The sequence below is a fragment of the Gobio gobio genome (assembly GCF_949357685.1).
Source record: "Gobio gobio genome assembly, chromosome: 13".
Classification (NCBI taxonomy): Eukaryota; Metazoa; Chordata; class Actinopteri; order Cypriniformes; family Gobionidae; genus Gobio; species Gobio gobio.
In genome coordinates, this window is record NC_137106.1 from 30191685 (window position 1) to 30214773 (window position 23089).

At 37.2% G+C, this 23089-nt stretch overlaps 1 protein-coding gene across 1 annotated transcript in view; it reads right to left on the reverse strand.

Annotated features, from left to right (window-relative positions):
• Positions 1-2001: 2001 nt before the first annotated feature.
• Positions 2002-23089, reverse strand: part of LOC307136011 (protein phosphatase 1 regulatory subunit 37) — a gene marked incomplete at its 5' end in the record, with an annotated part of 56940 nt that continues 35852 nt past the window's right edge. Inside the window, one exon of the mRNA XM_079832757.1 lies at positions 2002-2871. Within this exon, the coding sequence (XP_079688883.1) occupies positions 2734-2871 (138 nt within the window). The 3' untranslated portion in view covers positions 2002-2733. The remainder of the gene's footprint in view (positions 2872-23089) is intronic.

Genomic DNA, 23089 nt, shown 5'->3' on the forward strand with positions numbered 1-23089 from the left:
ATACAGCAGGGATGCTGGGTGCCTAGGCCGGAAATTCATCAAAATGGGGGAACACCTCCAAGAAATGTGCGTCAGACGGTGTGTGCTCCTCTCGCATCGTCCCTTTGGAAAGTCAGTGAAATTTTCCAGTGATTGATGATGGCTTGGAAGGGGGTCAGTAAGAACAATGTGCATTATTAATGGAGTTGGACTGAAAGTCAAAATATGATCATTATAAATGTACCTCTCCAACATATTTGAACGGATCTTTTCAGCTTTCGATTGTTATCCAAGTGTATAACTAATTATGTGCAAGGGTATATATGTATAATTCATATTTTTTATTAATATAATTCATATTTTTTTATAAATATAGTATGAAAAAAACTAGCACAATTTAAACAATACTTTTTTGTTTTTGTACCATACATTTTTGCGTTTTTATGACTTTTGATTCATTTTTTAATGAACTTTAAAAAAAGAAAATGCTATAACATAGAAAAAGATGTATTATATTATAAATGTATTACAGCTTTTTCAGTAAAATGTATTTATATTAGGGCTGTCAAAAGATTAATCGCGATTAATCGCACCCAAAATAAAAGTTTGTGTTTACATAATGTATGTGTGTGTTAATTATTATTTATATATAAATACACACACATTCATGTAAATATTTAAGAAATATTTGCATGTATATACTGTATATACATTTATATAATCTATAATATATATAAATATAAATGTTTTATATATAAAAATAATTTTTTTTTCTTAAATATATACATGCTTGTGTATGTATTTATATATAAATAATAATTAACAGAGTACACACACATATATTATGTAAACACAAACTTTTATTTTGGATGCGATTAATCTTTTGACAGCCCTAATTTATATATAAAAAAATATATTCATATGATATATTTAGGGTAGGTTCTAATTTTAAGAACTTACCCCAAATAGTGACAACATGCCCTGCTTTTGGCCAACATGTGTTAAAAGAAATGAAATCTTTTTTTTTCTTAAGCTATGAATGACATTGCCCACATTTTATTTTAATTTTAATATGTTTATGTTTTAGAATTTTTTTTTAGAAATACAGAAATTTACTTTCAAAAATAAACTGAGAAATGTTCACTGAAGTAAAAAAAGTGTGACAACTAGCCCCGGTCTCCTCTAAATAAAACTATATTTATATATATTTTATCATCCTCCTGTCGGTTACAAGCAGGTGCTCACTAACAACTGTCCAATTTCTTGGGCTCCAACTGAAAAATGTTTGACATTTTATCTTTGAGTACAGCCGTACACGCCGCATCATTTCCAGCGTCTGTGCATCTGTTCCCAACATCCTTGCGATCAGGTTTCAAAGTCTGTTTGTTCCAGAGCCGGGGTGGGTTGAAGCTGGCTGGGCGATGTTCGGCAGCGGAGTTGGTGAGATGGAAGCCTTTGTTAAAAACATCAGGTAGAGCGTGGGGGGGCTGTTGGCACAGCGGCGCTTGCCCCCATGCTGTTCTGTCAATCTGCCCCTGCCCCGTGCCGAGAGGAGGAGGGGGGCAGACACCAGGGGGGCCAATCCTCCATGAGACCCAAATCACACCAGACGAGGAAAGATGGTCCCTGGCTAAATACAGTTATCCCCCCTCATCTGTCAATCAAGAAATCTTTGAGTAATTTGGGATTTGCCAAGAAAAGCATTCAAATCTCCGAGTGAGAATACTGTAGTTTTTGATGTGCAATGTACGTGGAACAATTCACATTTCTGACTTTCTTATTTTAGAAAGGCCTTTTTTTTTTTTCAAAATAAACAATCTTCAGTTGCACTTTTTCTTTTTTACAGTTTGACATTTTTCTTTTGAAGAATTAATAGTTAAATAGCATTAATTGGTGACAAATGAATGGCATGTGTTGAAGACATTAAATCTAATTGATTATACCAAAAACACAGCTATATTTAAACGCTGTAATTACATAGTGTGGAAATGTTAACGGAAATTCAAATCAAATTTACAAACTCACCGTTCAAACTCTCATTTATTGCATTTCACAAAGGTTGTTTTTCATTTACCAAACATATTCTTAATTACTTTGAATTTAAAGACACGGCAGATGGTATTTAGTGCAACTTCCACAAAAGCCGCATATATTTTCAGATATAACACCTTTACATGTGCATCCACAATGTCACCCGTACGAAACGGCGATTCGTCCTTTGTTGTCGGCTAGCGCCGAGTAGCGCTAAACTAAGACCCGCGCAGAGGTAAATCCCAGCTTCTTAAATTTAACATATGTTCTCCTTCCCACACATTGTGAGGAGCTCGTTGATGTCGTCTTGTCATCCAGACAACGATACGCTACATTAGCAGACGCAGGCAGGGAAGGGGCCTCATACACGAGTGTGAATATTAGGAGAGATGGAACCCGAGCAAACAGGATTTAGAGCACACCTCTGTATCAACACAGATTTAGTCAGCGTCACCCTCCGGGGACACGAGGAGAGATGGAGGGAGAGGCTTCTCTTCGTTTCGAGATGATTCACGTTGGGAGTGGGCTTGCAAAATTGCTTTATGGAAAGTGGAGGAAGCCTCGGCGGGAACATTAGGCAGGAAACAGCAGGAGGGCCACTGTTTCATTAGGGAGAGAGGCTTCGGCTTTATTACAGGGATTTGGAGTTTTACGGTTATCGTTATTTGCCATAGAATTATCATGCTTATATGTCTTCTACTCTGCTGTTTGGGTGGGCAGTGACTAGGTGGTCTCGGCACAGTCGGCCGGGTCTGGAGGAGCAGGCAGCAGAGCCGTCCCCTTGGCGGCCGCCGAGTTCACCACGCACAGATCGGAGATCCTGCTCAGCAGCGTCTTCTGCGTTTCGACCAGGAAGTCCTCCTATGAGCAACAGAAAGGGATAGAGCTGTAGCTTATTCATATTTAATGTGATACGGCCCTGTTTCTTCATCAATGCTACATCTGACATGACTTTGCCATTAGCCCGTGTGGAATTGACATGCGAACGATGAACGAGAGTAGAAAAACAATCCCTACTCTCTTTGGTATGTTCAATTTGGTGGTGACGAGCTACAAAAAACAGAGAAGCAAATCACAGTTGCCTTGTGAGGCTTCATGTGCGGTCACATGCAAAATCCAGTGATTGCAATAGGAATTTGAGCAATCGGTAGTTTCGTGTATGGACAAAACAGTTAATGTGACACTGACTGAAGATTGGAGTAATGGGTGCTGGAAATTCAGCTTTGCATTCACAGGAACAAGTTACATTTTATATGTAACTAGCCCCCCCCCCCCACACACAAACACACACACACACACACACACATGTTCAGTTTGGTGCAAAAGTAATTCACACAATCTGAAGTTTCGTGAGAGGGTGAAAATGTTGGCCACTCAGATTTCAAGTTGGTCATGCAAATTCCCCACGCTGACCAACAGAAAGCTGCTTGCTTTGATAATGGCGGTGCTTTGTCATGTCTACACTATTGTCAATGGACCTTTTTTTGCACATGAAATTTCGCTAATGTGACCGCACCTTTCCTCTTCATAAAGTATCACTGGGGAGGATGGGGACACACCGGTGTGATCCCTAAAGGCAACGAACATGGGCCCTGCCTGGAAGAGACGGTGTCTTGCGGTGCCAACCTTTCCGACCCCAGCGGAGCGCGGTGCTGCGGTGTACCATGCAGGCTGCCCACCCTCCCTACCGGGCAGGCCGTCTGCAGCAGAGCAGTTAATAAAGAGATTGATTATCAGCCTGTCAGGAAGTGACAGTTGGACAGAGCCACTCCCCATGAATGACAGAGGGCACGCACCGCTCGCAGCAGCCAAGAGCGCCAGAACCAGCACCGCGCCACCAGCACCTCCGCACCGTGCCAACCTTGCTACGGGGAGGAAGAGCCCCGCCGCGAGCACAGCCATCGCCTTCTGGAGCAGCAGCTACACGGCTGCTGACTTCACTTCCTGTGCCAGAGTCAGAGTTCAACGCCGCTGCCTGCAGCATAATGACTGCCGGGCTCCGAACAACACGCAAGAACATTTTTTTTTTATGAGATGCAACATATTCACACTACAGTTAAAAAACCAACCAAACAAAAAAAGCACTCATTTGGGTAAATATCTGAAGTGTTTCTTCAGCTTTAGGTATGTCAAGGGTGTATTTTTATTAAAAGTTTACATTTGTATGTATATGAAAGTCACATTAAAACTGCCTGGAAGACCTTTCAATGCTTTCCTTATTTATTTTTGTAACCTTTCAAATTACTTTTTTTTTATTGATTAAAGATTCAGATTTTCAAATCCATAATTAAAATATAAATTATAAATTTTTTATCACAATAATAAAATAAATAAATAGTGAAATAAATGTAAACCATTTCAGTAAATACTTTGCAAAAACTATTTAATAATAATAATCATATTAATAATAATTATCATAATAATCTCTGTATTTTCTAAAAATCCACAATGACAAAAGTTCCTGTAGTTGAAGAAGCATGAAATTTTATTAACACCAAAATGTTGAATAAATTGTTGGAATTTACTCTACACACTCACTCAAACCAGTGGCCTAATAAAGAGCTGTTATATATAAAATAACACTGATGGTTACCCATCATGCTTTGTGGCTGGCGTTAAATCAGAGATTGTGTGATATGTTGACCTGCTAGGGCCATACAATTATACGAAATGGGTTTTAAGGGTATTCATAGTTGATTATAAGTTTGCATTTCACTGTAATATAAAAAGACAAGAAAAAAGTGTAGTGCTGGCTTGCTAGTCATGTTCAATGTTGTATTACCGGTTTGTATTATGTTATTAGCTGCATACTTTTTGTAGCATGACATCAATGAAGTAATCTTGAATAAAATGCAGCAGTTTAATACATTTTAAATTGTTACAAAAAATTTTTTTAGTTGCTGTTCTTTTGAACTTTACATTCATCCAAGAATCCTGAAAACAATCTATCACGGTTTACACAAAAACATTAAGCAGCTGCACAACTGTTTTCGATATTAATAATAAGAAGAAATGTTTCTTGAGCAGCAAATCATGGCATTGGAATTATTTCTGAAGGATCATGTGACACTGAAGACTGAAGTAATGATGCTGATTCAGCTTAGTCATCACAAGAATAAGTTCTATTTTAAAAAATATTTTAAAAAAACCCGGATATTTTACATTTTAATACTACAGTATTACAGTTTTGACTGTATTTTGGATCAAATAAATGCAAACGTGGTGAGACTTTTTTTCAAAAACATTGAAAAATCTTACCAACCCCACATTTTTGAAAAGTAGTGTACATAAGAGACTACATTCCTACCAAATATGTAGTGGGGGAGAAACTTTTGCTCGCATAATGAATTATTCAGTCTAAATAGATGTATCCATGCCAAGGTGTCCGTCCAAGAACATTGTCAATGTGTTTTTTTCAAGTCACTTTAGATAAAAGAACACATTTCATAAGAATAAATAAAGGTTCTTGGATGAGTGATCTTAAACATATTCTCATTGAATTATCTTTATAGTTCTGTTTGTTCTTTTTTTAGCTGTATGCTTCAATGTATGGTGACCTCTATGAGTAAACATAACTGTTGACCCACTCTGCCTGTTGGAGTAGCTCGAACGTGGGACCATATGTTTCAATGTTCATGGATTAGCAACAGTGCATTAGCGAGGCAGAAGTGGCTTCCTTCTAATTAATGATTTAGCACCTCACAGGTACACACACACACACACTCACACAGTTCTACGCCTCATCCGGCCCTGCTTTGTCAGTCCCCCCGAATGAAGGGCTGTCTGCGCGCTGTGGCAATCTCTCGACTGACTTTGTTTGAAGTCACTCTTGTCTGTCTCTTCACCGGTGCGCCTGTCTGTTGGCCGCGTCCCCCTTTTTTAATGAAACAGAAGCGTTAATAGAATCACTGGGAAAAGCAGGTGATAAAAGTCGATCCGTCGAGCGCGCCTGTATCCTGAGTTGCGAGCGCACTGTTCAAACAGAGCATTGTTCAAAGACAATGCATGCAAAAGACACACGCGCTGCCGAAGGAATAAAAAAAAAGAGAGAGGGAGAGAAAGGGAAATGGAAAAAAGCTGCTCCCTGTCTTCAGCGAGATCAAAACAACTCCAAGGTAAAATATACAATGAAGGGCCCCCTGATCTGACCAGCATCTCAGATGAGAGGAGGATGCAGTCTTTCTGACATGTTACAGAGGGAGAGAGAGACGGAAAGCAAAATAAAGAGGCCTCACAAAAGTTTGAGATATTCAGGCCTTATGAATGCATTCATGGAACATTGTACATGCATTACAAATGTCAAATTAACGCCCGCTTGAGCCGAAATGATATTCCGAGCATATGAAATGACCCTCAAAGAGATGAAAAACCTCCGGAATGGGAGGTAAACGTGCTCGGCTCGGTTCATTTCAGCCCTAATAAAGATATCGCATCCCGGCCTGACAATACGAATGAATCTCGGTCACATTCTGAGACACGTTTTTGAAACGTCACCCCGGGATATTTGCGATCGAGTGCTTTTTTCATACGTCGGCGAAGCGAGCTGTCATTTTCTCATTGCGGGAAAAACAGAAGTCTCTTTCACACTTCATTGGCCATCGTGGAGATCAATACGGGCGCCGGTAAGAGGAATATCAACCGGGGATGGTGCAGAAGTATCTGTAGAAACGGCACCGGGGAGAACAAAACGAAAAAGAGGAGGAGTGGAGCTGCGTTAGAAGGCGACACAGATGGACAAGAGCCTTTATGGTGGCGGCTCCTGCTGGCATGGTGCCACCAGCCCCAGACTCCCTTTGTTTGCCAGGCTACTAAACTAATAGAGATAAAAGCAGGTTCCCGCTGGCCAGGAATTATAAAGTCATTAACGAATACAAATAAGGCTGAGAATGAAGGGGCAAGGAGAGGAGGCTTTCTCTGACCAGCTGAGTCTGAGAGGAGGGACGCGGTTTGGAGAATCTGTCCGAGGTTGGACGTCTCTGAGTGTGTAAACAACTCTGATTTCCTCCTCTACTATTCGCTTGTCTCTAAAAACATTGGTTGTCCTGTGGTGCGACATGATACACCTAAGTTCAAACTGCAATTTTGATAATTGTTGTACATAGTGAACCATATGATTTGAAAGACTATATTTCTAACTTTATATAAATAACTTAAAAAATAAAAGTTAAAATTTGTTGATTAAAAAGTAACAGTAAATCTCATGTACGTGTCAGATTCCCATATACACTTAAGCAAAATGTAATCAAAAATTATCTAAAAAGATAATTCTAGAATCTAGAATATATATATATATATATATATATATATATATTAAACATATGTACCTATTTACAAAATACATTGAAAAATAAAAGTTATTCAAATTGGTTTAAAAGTCATAATAATAAAAAAAACCTCATGGACATTCCCCTATACATTAGCAAAATGCAAATAAGAATTATCTAGCAATCATAGCAATTTATGGTTTATATCAGACAGATTGGTATATATCAGCATATCATACATAGACAGTATTTTGTGTCATTGTCTGGTCACACAGGCATTCATTTCTATTTTTTTTCTTCTAAAATCGTATAATTTCCTTTTTCCTTTTATCTGCACAATAGATCCTCAGCATGTCTCCCCTTCCCTCGTGTAATCTCAATATTATTTAAGGTAGCCATTGCACAATGGCTGTGAAAATGGGAGTCATTTAAGCCCTTCTCCCCAAGCAGTGGTCTTGGCAACTAAACTAGCTCATTTGTTCACTCTGCATTCCCTTGGACAGCCTTATAAATGGAGGCACTATCCAATTATTACAGGGGATAAAACTAGAGCTCCAGCAAACCATAGCAGAATCTATTACCAGCGAGAGTTTGTGTGTGTGTGTGTGTGTGTGTGTGTGTGTGTGTGTGTGTGTGTGTGTGTGTGTGTGTGTGTGTGTGTGTGTGTGTGTGTGTGTGTGTGTGTGTGTGTGTGTGTGTGTGTGTGTGTGTGTGTGTGTGTGTGTGTGTGTGTGTGTGTGTGTGTGTGTGTGTGTGTGTGTGTGTGTGTGTGAAAGAGGAAGGCTGTGCCCATATGCCTCAAAAACTACTGCACACAGGACAGGTGACACATCACCGAGGCCTAAACACATGAATATTCTTCAAACTTGATGGCAACATGTTCGCTTATGATGTATTGAAATGAATCATTAGGACACTCAATCTTTAGTTTACCTTAAATGTTGTGGTTTCTTTTTTTTTTTTTTAAATACCCAAAATATTCTTAAGTGCCCAAGAGAGCTTATATTAAAGCAATAAAGTTCATGCTATATATATATATATATATATATATATATATATATATATATATATATATATATATATATATATATATATATATATATATATATATATATATATATATATATATACACACAGCATTAAAGTTGTCTTGGTGTGTTTGTGTGCACACATATCAAGGGATTTTTGTGATTGGATATGGAATCATTGCATATTTGTATGAAGCTGGCTTTAAGTTGATATTCAATGATGAAAAAAGGGTTACTTTGAAAACTCTCTGATAATTGGCTTCTTAAAAGCATCTCATTTTTTAACAATGTCACTGTGGCTGGTGGATGACAATTAATCTGTTTTCCAGTGTTTTCTTGGCATCTGTGCCAATTACTTTATATGCTAATATATGTAAATTACTCAGCATTTGAGATGCCAGTAAAAACTATGCTTGTATTGTATATTATTTTTAATTCATGCAATACAATTGAAGTCTATTTTCAAAGATACTAGTTTAAATCTTAAATAAATTGTTTTATATATATTTATATATATATGTATATATTTTTTTAAAGATGGGAAAGTAACACAAGCATTAGTAAAACTAATATAGCAGCAACTAAGCTCTTAAAAAACAGTTTAATATTCGTCAAATAATTATTTCAGACAACACTATCAGCTAATGCTTTGCAACAGAAAGAATCTTTGAAACCATCGGACTTGCTTGCATCATTTCTTTGTTTACCACTATGACAATGAGAATTAGTCACTCCACGTATGAACGCAGCTCCAAACACATTTATTTCTCACTCGAACAGTCAAACTGCATTTTTACACTCACCATACATCCTATTTAAGTGCGTCCTGGATTTTGTATTTGTCATTGTCTCGGCACATTAATATATTTTTTTTCTTTTCCTTTTCCATCTCTGTTAGTGGAAAAGAAAAGAGGATAATGACTTCACCGCTAAGTAAATGTTAATGAATGCACTTCGCCATCTGACTAGGTCTTTTCTCTTAACATAAATAGCTATAATTACCAACATATTCTCTCTCTCTCTCACTCTCACTCTATCTCTCTCTTTCCCACACACACATACACACACACACACACACACACACACACACTGACCTGCATGCTCTCCACTGTCCTGCGTTAAGTAAAGCTGCTTCTCATCTCTGAAGGTAGATGTCACTCTTGCACACTAAATAGATCTGTAAACTTCAGCCTGAGAAATGATGGATGTTTAATGTTGGGTAAATTAGTATGAGATAAAACAACAACAACAAAAAAAACAATCTGAGAAATATATTAGAAAGATGGACAGGACCACATGTTTGCTAATGTGAGCAATATTTAAAAATAAATAAATTAGATTATTCATTTATTTTAAAAAAATTTAATTCATAAAATTAATGTAATATTTTCCTTGCAAATAAAGGTTCAGAATTCACTATTAATGTATTTAAATCTGTTCTCTTTACTAGTTAATTATCTGCAAATAATCGTTAATTAAAGCTGCAAAAAAATCCATGCCATAATTTTGCTTATTAATATCTTCCACTAATATATCAATTCCTTTTAGACAAAAAATCTACAAAATCATTCACTTTCAGTCATAAGGAACTAGTCGGTTTTCTCATAGAATACTAAAATAACACATATGCATTCATAAATCCTGATGTGCTGCTCCAAACCTACTAATGTAATAATACAAACAAAAATCATACATATCTAGTTCTGTGCAAGACTGATTGAAATTATCGAGTTCTTGTTTTACACTTGTGTGAAACTGCAAAAATAATTATTCGGTTTTGCTTAACAACACATTTTCATAATTGCCACATATTACTCACGAGGAGTACAATGAATGCGCAATCTGATAATTTTAATAAGTACACTCATATTGGAAGTGTATCAGACAAATGTGACTGTGTCAAATTAAGGTTATAGCACTAAAGATGAGTGTCTCAGTCCTGAACATCACCATAAACATATTCAGACACACATACACAGTGAATCATATGAATATATATATATCTCCTGTGTCAGTGCCGTGGAGGATGGATGGCAGCCAGCTCTGCGATCCGCAACTCTCCCGGCTGATTCAAAAATGTATCTTTCAGGCGTTTATTATCAATTTGACTTTATCTTCTCTTTACCAGAGGTGTGAAATCTCAACCTCATACGTGTAATTAAGGTGGGCCGCGGTGCTCAAGAGAGGCTTGATTTGAAGCGATTACCAGAGGCGAGAGCTGAAAAGTACACCGCTGTGACCTCAGGGGCAGTCTGGAGAGCTGCTGGCTGAAGCCACAGCTAATTTAATTGATCTCCTCAGCTTTACATTTAAATATCATCACAGTGCCGATGAGCTCCAGATAGGCTTTGTTCTCGCGTGTGGCTGAAGAGAGATTATTCGCCGTGCAGATCTGACCTGATGGCTTCCCTCCCCACTAAACTCTTCTGTTTGTTCAGCCTAAGAGCGAACGAGACATCGATCCGCCCGTTTGGAAACATGCCGTTCGGGTGATAGTAGTTTCAGCTGTTGTTGCTACATGAATATGATTGTCGCTCTAAAAGGGGGATTGCGCACAGAGAACAAGTCATGTCATGTTTATTTATATAGAGCTTTATATGATACAGATTGTTTCAACGCAGTTTTAAATGGTAATAAACCCTTTATACAGTATAATTAACAAGAAATTTGCAGAATCAAGGATGCAAACTTCATTAAAAACGAGACAGCAGCTCTAAAAAGACAGTCATTATTCATTTCAAGTTAGTTCAGTGTCGATTTAGTTCAGTTAAATAACTGTAAAGTTCATCAATTAGGAAACGAGTTCAGCTATAACACCAAAAAAACGTTCTGAGAACGTTTTGGTAACGCACAGTTAACATCTATTGCTCTCCTCATTTGTAAGTTGTTTTAGATAAAGCGTCTGCTAAATGATTCAATGTAAAGTTCTGTATCCCTGAACATTCAAAACGTTCAGTTTTTGAAATGAAAAAAAAAAAAAAACTTTGTTATGCAAACGTAAAGGAAACATTCCATCTTATCATTCTGCAAACATTACGGGAATGTTACTTTTGAGTGTTCTCTGAAGATTCTGAACAAATAGTAACATTTAAAACGCTACCAAAAAACGCTCCATGAATGATGTATAAATAACGCTTTTATAACTTTGATCAAACATTACTGGAAGAATGTTCATGAATAACTTTGAGAGAACCTTGCCAGAACAGCTACAGTTCTGAGAATGTTCCCTATTAGTTGGAAAGCAGTTCTACAGAAGGCAATATTGTCGTTTTTCAGCTCGAGTCAATGTGGATTCAATTCAGTTGGAATCAACAGTGTTGATGTTGCAAAATGTATGAATTATGAAACAAATTCAATTCAGCTACAGTGTAAAGCAGCTCTACAGAATGGGGGTTATGCGCAGCAAACATCTGTATTCTGTAAAACAGGTTGCACATTTTTTTTCACAAGATGCATTCAAAGGAGCTACCAATGCATAACCGATGTCCATGGCATATGCTGATTGATATTTAAAATAAAAAGAACTTGCTTAGCTGATTGCCTTAAAAAGTCCATAGACATCGCCGTCAGTTTATTCTGCTGTAAACACTTTCTCCGACAAGCGGATGTGATGAGACCTGTTTTCCTGTTTGTTCGATTTAAAGCCTATAGTTTCAGCTCGATTCAGTACAAGTTTTGTTCTCGTCAGTGTAGTCAAAACAATGATTTTTAGTGTATTTTAATCCCTAATTAAGTTGAAGGCGACAGTGGCAAAGAATCCACACTTCATCAGGTGACAGAAATAAAAGAGCCGAACTGCATGAAAGTGAAGCCGTGCTGTTGCATTTAAATATAAAAACAGAAATGAAACACTGCCTCTAATTCAAAACACACTTCCCTCTGCTCAACTATGACAATAACATCCAATCATTCAAAAGGGGAAGCATTGAAATTCCACATTAGAAGAAAGAGAGAGAATTTAATAAAAGGACCAAGACATAGAGGAGGAAGGAGTGAGGAAAACAGACACTGCCTCCCGCACTAGCAGCATTAGTCCGCATAGCGCTGGGCGTCCTCTCTGCCGGTCTTGCCTGTGCTGATTTTAATGAGTCATTTCGATGCACGCTATGAAGATTAGGTGCCGGTGACGGCACTGCGCCATCTGTAAGGTAGCCGAGCGGTCACAGTAATCCATCTCACGCTCTCTGTCGAGAGTAGAGAGACGGCGGGACAAGGTCACCACAGGTGGAACCGTTAACGCAGTGACAGAACATAGTCCGGAAACCTTTTCCAAGAAGCCGCTTCTCAAAACCTCCAGGAGACTTGTTTTTATTTACCGCGAGGTGACTGTGTTTGAGATCGAAGACAAAAAACGAAGTGTTTTTCTTCTTTTCAGGATCATTGTGCATCAATTTCCAGTCTGGGTGACCAGTTAGGATGAGATGTTATGAAAAGTTACAGCTTGAATTCCTTTCAAAGCGCTAAACTAAGCCTCAATGTATATATGGAGTGTTTTTCAGTCGCTAAGTGGTGTCAAGGATCTTTGAGCAAGCTGTAAATCAAGGGTGCACCTTGGCTATTTACAGCAAATTATACGGCATGAATGATTCAGTGATTAGAAACATTCTGGCATTCATTACTTTCGCAAGGTCTGAAGGACTTAAACACTGCTAGCTCTTCACACTGTACAAATGCCCAAAACCTTGAGAGAGAGACGAAGTGAATCACAGGAACAAATTTATTTAAAATATGTGCCTGATGGGGTATTAATAACACTTGAGACTTCAGATCATCCTTATTAGAAAGCGCTCAAGTTTTTGTTAGTATAAGACGGTCGCTAAGCTTGCTTTTATACTGGCTGTTGCTTAATGTGGACGTGTCAAAGAAAAAATCACTTTTACCCGCCTGTGTATGTGCACTCCAAGTGGAAGGTTATTATTTTCTTTTTTAGTACAGATGTGATTAAAAACATGAGGAAGAAGGTAAGACAACAGCGGTAAGAGACAAAACTCTGACTGTCTGCGTAAATGAATACAAATTGCTGCTGATGAGGTCTTTACTGGGACAGTGTTTATCTCGTAATACCTCTAGTTTTAAAACAGCACACTGTCCCCGCTCTTCAGGTGTTCATTTGAATAGACGAGCTGAATGAGTCTTTCTGTAATTGATCCCTGGGGGACGGGAATGTCTAGGCCCACCGAATCCGCATTTCCCCCAATTACGGATGCCATGGCGCTCCAAAAACAGAATCGGAGCGCACATCACAGTCAGAACCCCTGTGCTACTGACACAACCTCACAAACACTAGCTGCCTTCACAGGGTGTTCACTATATATTATTTTATATAAAAAAGTCATTAGTGTATATATATATATTTGTAGCAATAGCCAATTTTATGGGTCAAAATGATCAATTTGTATGCCAAAAATCATTAGGATATTAAGTAGAAGTGATTAAGAAGATCATTTTCCAAGAAGATATTTTGTAAATGTCCTAGCGTAAATATATAAAACATTTATTATTAGCAGTAATATGCATTGCTAAGGACTTCATTTGGAAAACTTTAAAGGTGATTTTCTCAATATTTAGATTTTTTTCCACCCCCAGATTCCAGATTTTCAAATAGTTGTATCTCGGCCAAATATTGTCCTATAACAAACCATACATCAATGGAAAACTTTTTTTATTATTATTTATTCAGCAGATGATGTATAAATCTCAATTTCAAAAAGTTGACCCCTATGACTGGTCTTGTGGTCCAGGGTCATATATGTCATATATATATATATATACATACATACATGCATTGTTTAAATATATCAGGTACTAAAGTATTACATATTTTATTGTATTATATATAAATATGAATTATGCTTTTATATATTTTTTTCTTACATATAAAAGTACATTAGCGTATACATAAGGCAGCATTTATTTAATCAAAAATATTGTAATATTGGGAAATATTATTACAATTTAAATGATTTGTATCCTATTTTAATATATTTTAAAATGTAATTTATTCCAGTGACGTCAAAGCTGAATTTTCAGCAGCATTACTCCAGACTTCAGTGTCACATGATCCTTCAGAAATCATTCTAATATGTTGATTTGCTGCTCAAGAAACATTTTTTATTATCATCATTAACATTTTTTGTTAAAGTTGTGACTTTTTTCAGGATTCTTTGATGAATAGAAAGTTTAATAAATGAATTTAATTTAAAAGTATTTTCTGTCACTTTTGATCATTTTAATGCATCCGAGCTGAATAAAAGTATACATTTCTTTTTTGAAAAATGTACTGACCCCAAATGTTTGAACAAATACTAGCCCTTTATATTACTTGAAAATAATTATATATTATTAGTATTATACAGTAACAGTATTAAATTAGTCAGATCACCCCCAGTTGGGTCGCCCAGGTGAGGGAGACCCGAAACACACTATGATCCTGGGTTCATCACTGAGGATGTGTCCAAGCTGCACCATCTCTAGATGTAGATGATGTTTTCATAAAAAAAAAGCATGATAAATGATAATATTATGTAAATGTTAAATGAAGTCTTCAGTAATTTACAATTTAAATCACTAAATTGTGAATTAAGCAAAATAAACGTTGTGTGTTAACAATGTGCAGTGATCAATACTGTGATATACTCCCTTTATTTTGAATTGACTTAATATGGCCAAATACACTGTGAGCACTTTTAAGAGTACTATTGTGCCATCTCCACCTGCCAGTGTTTAAATGACAGCTAACTGTGTGCTTACTGAATGGGTATGTATAGACTTGCACTCGATGACAGGAAAATGGAAAACAGCATGCATGGATTGCTGACTGGAGGTCAGTCAGACAGTGGCAGGACTTCCAGGTATAAATATAATTCACCTTGCCATTCCACTGCAGCCACTGAACAGCTCTTCACTGAAGTCAGAACAGAGACGATCTCTTTCAAAAGTCCCTTCAAAAGTTCTTACACAGGTGGAAAAGGTTTTTTTCTTCTTCTCCAAGACTGAAGGTTTAAAAATAAGACCAAAAGCCCTTGCAGACACTCTTTGCTATCTGGACAGAGTCTTGCAAATAGACTCCCAATAAAACAAAAAAGCCAAACATATTCAAACAACTGATAGCATATAAAAAAAAAAAATAAACAACTTGATGTTGTCAGGGCATGTGCAAGGAGTGTTTGGAGGGCATTAATGTCTGTAGGACATGGCAGTGGTACTCGATTCGGGCCCAAAGCTGTGGTGATGGAGTAGCTTTGAGTTAATTACTGATTACCTCTGGGGCCGTTCACCTGTGAGCCCATCATTACCTCACACCCACGCCAAGCAGGTGCCATCCCTGGTTGTCCGCCACGCTTGTCTGCTGTGGCATGATTCCCTGGCCGGGCTTAAAACCCTTTCACAGGAACCGCAGGGGCACATGGCACAGCTCGAACCTTAACATCTAGCGCTATCCGGCCAGAGGTCAACTTCTCCTTTCTCTACCCTCTCTCCGTTGGATCTGGAGCTCTTTCTTTGGCCTGGCCTGAAGTTGCGGGCAGGGAAACAGCTGGCCAAAGCCTGCCCGCTTGGACATGGCAGTTCTAGAGCATCGATAGTGGTGCCCACCACACCAGCTGATCCTCTCCCAGGGTCCCTGTCACGATGATGTCTTCATCGCTAACCGGAGCAGACGCCCGCTCCTGGCAGCAACTGGAGGTGACAACAAATCCAATTATCTCCCCTCCATGGAGCCCAGGCAGCCCATGCCGGTGTGACAGAGATGAGGACGGGGACAGGCAGTGCCCTGCCCACCTCATCCCACCCCTCCCCCTGATTTTAGTGGGCAAACACACAGACTACTGCCCCATCACTCCAGTCACAGGGACAAGAGGACAAACAGAGGGCTCCTGTGGTCTACATATGAAAACCACAAAGATATATATATATATATATATATATATATATATATATATATATATATATATATATATATATATATATATATATATACAGAGAGAGAGAGAGAGAGAGAGAGAGAGAGAGAGAGATAGGTGGAATGACAGATCAATAGACAGATTTTCCCTTCGTTTTTGATTTTTTTTTTCATTGTAACATGAAAAAACAAGTACATTCTTCAGACTTTTTTTCTTCTTTTGAACAGAAGTCCTACTGACTCAGAACAACATGAGGATGTGTAAATGAAAACAGAATTAAAATATTTGCGTGAATTACTTCCATTTAATTTAATTTTATTATTTTGAGCACAGCATGATAAATTGGACGACCATAATCCTGTTGTAATCCTGCTGTCAGTCATGTTGGCTTGTCATTGACACAAATGTCCCACCATATGGAGATATTATACATATATATATATATATATATATATATATATATATATATATATATATATATATATATATATATATATATATATATATATATATATATATATATATATATATATATATATATATATATATATATATATATACATATATATATATATATATATATATATATATATATATATTAGACATTATATATATATAAGACATTAGCCAGAAAACTTGATTTGTGGTGAGTGTTTTTTGTGACACGCCCTGAGTTAACCTTTATAAACCAATTAAATATCCATATACAAAATTAGCTTTCCTGGAAGCATTAGAGGTATGTGTTAAATTAAAGAAAACATATTGATTTTTTATCAGTGTTTATAGGTCATCTTCACCTCTGATGATTAGCCAGAGAGGGTAAGATAGAGTGAGAAGGAGGGCACTACAAGGCTTTTACAATAGTATTCAGAGCTAGGGCTGCACAGTTATGAGAAAATGTATTATTTTTCTTGATACTGGAATCATAATTATTAATTTTGATTACCACAATTTTGTCAGGCTGTATATTGGTGAGTAATGGGTATTCAGTGATGGAAGTTGCATTGTTATATTGTATATTATATTGACCAAATAAGCAACCAAATTATGAGTGAATCATCAACCAATTTGTTCAAAACATACGTAGGAAAAAAACAACAAAAAAACAAAACACTGATACGAGAAGCTGTTGATCATCCTTAGATGAGTAAGTGAATCATTGACTCAATGATTCTGGTTTACAACACAGATTCATTCCGGAATGAAACACTACTTTTATGTGTTACTTAGAGACATACCCAATATTGTTCTGGCTTAGGTGAGACATTGAAACATTCATTTAAATGATTCATTGAAAAAAAATGATTCATTCAGGAATTAAACACCACTAAAATGTCTTGCCTGGAGATATGCAATGGCTGGTCGTGCTTTGGAGAGTTATTAAACCATTAATTCAAATGATTTGTTCTAAAACACGGATTTGTTCATGAACTAAACACCACAAATGTGTTTTGCTTGTAGACTTAAAAAGGCTGGTCGTGAGTCATGAACCATTCATTCAATTCAATTCAATTCGATTTTGCTGTGGCTCGATTGATACTATTTTCATTTGTGAAGCTAAAATAGACAAAGTGCACAAGTTAGTTACTCAATATCATAGAAAGTTAGTTAAAGGGCACCTATTATGCCCCTTTTTACAAGATGTAATATAAGTCTCAGGTGTCCCCAGAGTGTGTCTGTGAAGTGCAAGATCAAAATTCCAAACAGATAATTTAATATACCATTTTGAAAATGCCTTTTGAGGTTTGAAAAAAAAATGAGCTGTTTTGTGTGTGTCTCCTTTAAATGCAAATGAGTTACTGCTTCCCAACCCCAGAGGGTGGAGCCTTCACAGCTCGTGAACACCAGTGAACATGCAAATGAAAACTGAAATATGGTACATCTGTTTGGATTTGATTATCATTTATATCGCTCACGTGACATTGCAGTTCTTCATCATCATGAAATATTATCATCTGCATGCATTTTAAAGCCATATCACTCTCAACCTTACGGTCTATGCTCTCAACTTGAGCTCACACACCCGATGCATGCGCACAGAGAGCTGGATATCGGTGTGTCCGTGAGTAGGCTATTAAAATAGACAAGTTGTCTATCATGTGTTATTGCAAATAAACTGTCAGAAACACACAAAGCTCACATGAAAACAGTTGGTTATGTCTGTGCACGTATGCAGCAAGTACAGAAATCCTGTGTGCATATTATATCTGCGTACTAAAGTGAAAGCAGTGTAATATACAGTACCTAATGCTATATATGCTGTTAATATGAATCAAACAACAAAAGATAAACATAAGATCACTCACTGCTCTTGACTGAATTAACTTTAGTAACTTTAAGAACATAGTTCTTATTTGATTGATGCTGTTAAATGCTCTGGCGAGGCCAGACATGGCGGACTGTATACAGCTCTCTGAGGGCGGGGTCTTTACTTATACAGCAGTGTCCATCAACACTCGTGGGCGGGGCCTGTGAAATGTGACGTCACTTTTTCCAGGAATCTGCAAACTTGTTCTGAGATATTGCTTATGATTTATGTGGATTAAAAAAAGGAGTAGATTTTTACCATTATAGGGTGCTTTTGTACTCACACTGCCAACACACATTTATGTTCAAATGTGAATTTTGCATAATAGGTGCCCTTTAATGTTAAATTAAATATTTATTATTGGACTGTTGTTTAAATAGCAATATAAACCAGACATCTTGACTTTAAACATTGAGACAGTAAGACACTTCACATTGGCCCTCATAGCAGCATGAAAAACAAAACTTCTGCGATTGGTTTCAGCACTCAACCGTTAAAGCTGTTAACTGCACACCAACAAAGACCTAATAGGTAATCCATATTCATATGCAGGCCATGGCACTGCAGTCCTGTTTATTTAAAAGGGAAAAGAAAAAGATTCTCCTGGCCAAAGCCCTTCTGATAAAGGCAGTGACTCACAGGTTTCATGATATTCAGATGAGCCTTCAATGTGGTTGAGTAGTGACACAGGGCGCTTGAGCATGGAGTTTGTGGACATGCCCAGAGGGAGATTCTAAAATTCTGATGGACCAACTCATCCAATGGGCCATTTCTAGTGGAGTAGAGGGAAAATCTAGCACCCAATCCCATCAAAATATGAGCCAATGTGTTCCAGGCAAAGGCTTCTGAGACAGCTCAACAAAGAACCACTGAAGCAAGGGCTTCTCACACTTTACTGTAGGTTTACCCCTGTCTATATGGATACGTACAGTGGTGACCATATGCATAGGTATAGGAATTCAAACGGATAGTTCACCCTAAAATGAACATTTTCCTCTCCGACAGAGCTCTCAGATTTTATTTGGTTCAGATATGGCGATATGCAATCTCAGTGAGGAAAGACATACGGGTTTGGAACAACATGAGGGTGAGTAATTAATGACAGATTTGTTATTTTTGAGTGAACTGTCCCTAAAAGTGGCTATAGGGCTCAACAAAAAGGATGTTTTGACAGTCAGGCCAGTAGTTCTGATATTTACTCTGTATTCCATCATTTTCACTGGAACAACCACAAAGCAATGACCAATTTTTACTTTTAGCAGTGTATTTTTATATTTGCTAAAACTAGTTATACTTTTTTTAATTTATAACTACAGTACACTACACTACATACACTACAGAGTACATTAATATTTAGAAAGTATGCATTTTTATTTGGCAAGGATGCCTTTAATTGATCAAAAGTGACAGTAAAGATATTTATAAATGTTACAAAAGTTGTATATTTCAAATCAATTCTTTATTTTTAAATCTTTAAAAAATATCATGGTTTGCTGAGAAATATTAAGCAGCATATTAGAATGATTTCTGAAGGATCGTGTGACACTGAAGACTGGAGTAATGGTTGCTTAAAATGTGCCATCCCAGAAATAAATAACATATAGAAATTAATACATTTAAACAGTTATAAGTTGTAATAATATTTTACAATAATATAGTTTTACTGTATTTTTGATTACTGTATATTTGAGATAGCCTTGGTGAGACTTAAAAAAAAATGTATATATATATATATATATATATTTTTTTTTAAGTCTCACCAAGGCTATCTCAAATATACAGTAATCAAAAATACAGTATATATATATATATATATATATATATATATATATATATATATATATATATATATATATATATATATATATATATATATATATATATATATATATATATATATATATATATATATATATATATAACCTAACATATTAATTTACTTTTAAATAAGCAAGCAGCTGAACATTTATACAGCTACTGTATAATGTATCTTTCATATTCAAAATTCATAAACACACCTTAACTGAAAAACAGTGGAATATGATTACTCCTAGATCCATTATATAAAAATAGATACACAAGATCAAAGTAACATTTTCAGTGACTTTTCTGTCAGCTTGTTGATCCATGTGTGTTCGCAGACCAAAAGTCCAAAAGTTAGAATATTCACTTATTGGAATATTACTAATAAGATTAAGTGTAATGTTCCAAGTCGCTTCATATGCATTTGAGATCGTCAACATGAGTTTTGTCCATTTTGTATTGCCGCCACAAACTTTGGCACCACAACCTCAAAAAAGGCTTTTGCATCTTGTCAGTTTGTTTTTCATATGCTCTACCCACAGTCCTCAACCCCAACCCCCTTTTCACCCTCAAATGGAAAAGAGGATGAAAAAAACAACAACAACAACCTCTACTTCCTGTGAAACTGTTGGTCGCACCTCTGACTGCACTGACGGGGGAGAGTAAAGCCATTAAAATGACACGGAGACAGATCATGTGTGACACTTCAAAGGGTCTGGAAAAAGCTGGAAAACTGAGCAGCGCAACCTCCTCATCCACCCTCCGGCAGGGAAGAGAGGAAAAAAACACAAAGCCGACAAGCACGCGCCGCATGGTCAACACAAGCACCCAGAGACTCCCGCGCTCTCCTCTCGGCCTCCCCCCAGACCCAAACACAGACTCGTCCCCCGCGACTACACGTCCAATGATTACACTATTCCCTCTCTCGCACTCAGAGGAGCTAATTAATGCTTTAATATGCAAATGAGTGCCACAGTAAATTACACAGCTGGCAAATATGCCTGTTTTGCCCCCAAAACTACATCAGGAAATGAGCAAGACTGCATGTGGATTGTGAATGCAAAGATACAGAAGGTTTATTTCGAAACTACGGAGATAATTTCACCTCAAAGTTTTAAAGGCAAAAGGGTAAAAGTTTATCTTTAAGATCTGAACAGGTTTTAACAGCTGACGGTGTCTTGGACAGCAATAATTAAGGACAGTAGAAAAGTCACTTTGAATGCTACTTCAGATGCCATATTTAATTTAGCACAAATGAAAACAAGGCTGTGAGGGAAGCAGATTGAGGGCCCTATTTTAACGATCTGAGCGCTCTAAAGCACACGGCACAAGTGCACTTAGGCCATGTCCGAATCCAGTTTTGCCAGTTTAATGACGGGAAAAATGGTCGGCGCCCTGTCACATGGTCTAAAACGGTTGTACCTAGTCTCTTAATGAGTAATGGGTGTGTTTTGGGTGTAACGTGCAATAAACCAATCAGAGTGTCATCTCCCTTTCCCTTTAAATGCCAGGTGCGCTTGCACCATGGCGGATTCTTATTTACATGGAATATAGACACCCTCATACTATTGTGTATAGGCACGATTGGTCATATAAATAGCCAATTTCATCGTCATTACTGCAAATAGGTAGTTCTGACACATGTAATGCATATCCATGATGACATGTAGGCTGTAACGTATTCCACTGACGGCAAGTTGTAGACCCAAGTGCAGTTTATTCTATATGAATCTTAACATAAATCAAAACCAAAAAACAAAGACTTGACTTAAACAAACCAAGGACTTGGCTAAGAAAAACTCACCAACAGCGGGTTACAACATCAATAACAGACGAAGACACATGGCAAACATGAGGGCTAAATACACACAGACTAATGACAAGACAAGTGATTAAACAATGAACCAATGACATGACACTACACATGAGGGCATGGGAGTCACATGACAAAACCAGGAAGTGCATGACAAGACTGTGAACATGACACTCAAACATAACATGACAATAAACTAAAAACCTAACCAAGAACAATGAACATGAACCGTCACCAAAACACCCCGTGACAGAGGCATTCATGTACACAATAATAATCCTTACATTTTTTATATTTAAAAATGTTTGTGTGCTGCTTCGCGTCCCTGTGTGTGTAGTAAGCAAAGTGTACGCGCGTTGTGGACCCCGCCAATAGGCGCATGTTACTAACACGCTCTTTAAATAACAAAAAAAAAATGCGCTATTGATTTTAGAACAGGTTTTTGTTGGTCAATGGCGCAGTCTATTTCAGTTGGCTCAAAATAGCAAAGCGCCAACAATGCGCCTGAACATACCTTGTTTTCAGACCAGCATGCCCATGGGCGCACAAATAGGCGCAAATTCATATGCTATTTAAACAACATGGCACAGGACGTGAAAATGATAACTGCGTCAGGCTGAAACTATAAAAAACACGTGCGTCAGTCTATTTCCTGGTGGCGCATTCTGCCGGGTGTATGACAGGGCCCATAGTCTGTTTAATATGTCTTACAGCTGACAAAATACTCAAAAAATATAAGATTAGATGTGACCTACCGTAGGACCTAATTAGTGTAACATATTGTGCTACACAACCTCATTTTTGTTCACAACAAGTTATATATAGTGTCTAGTGAGTATATAGTCTAGTTTCTAAGCACACTGACTTCTACAACAAGATATTGGTGACAAGTGCTATTTTTTTCCATGACAGTGAGAGCAGATGCAAAGGAACAGAGGGATGTGAGAGTGTGATTTGGTTTA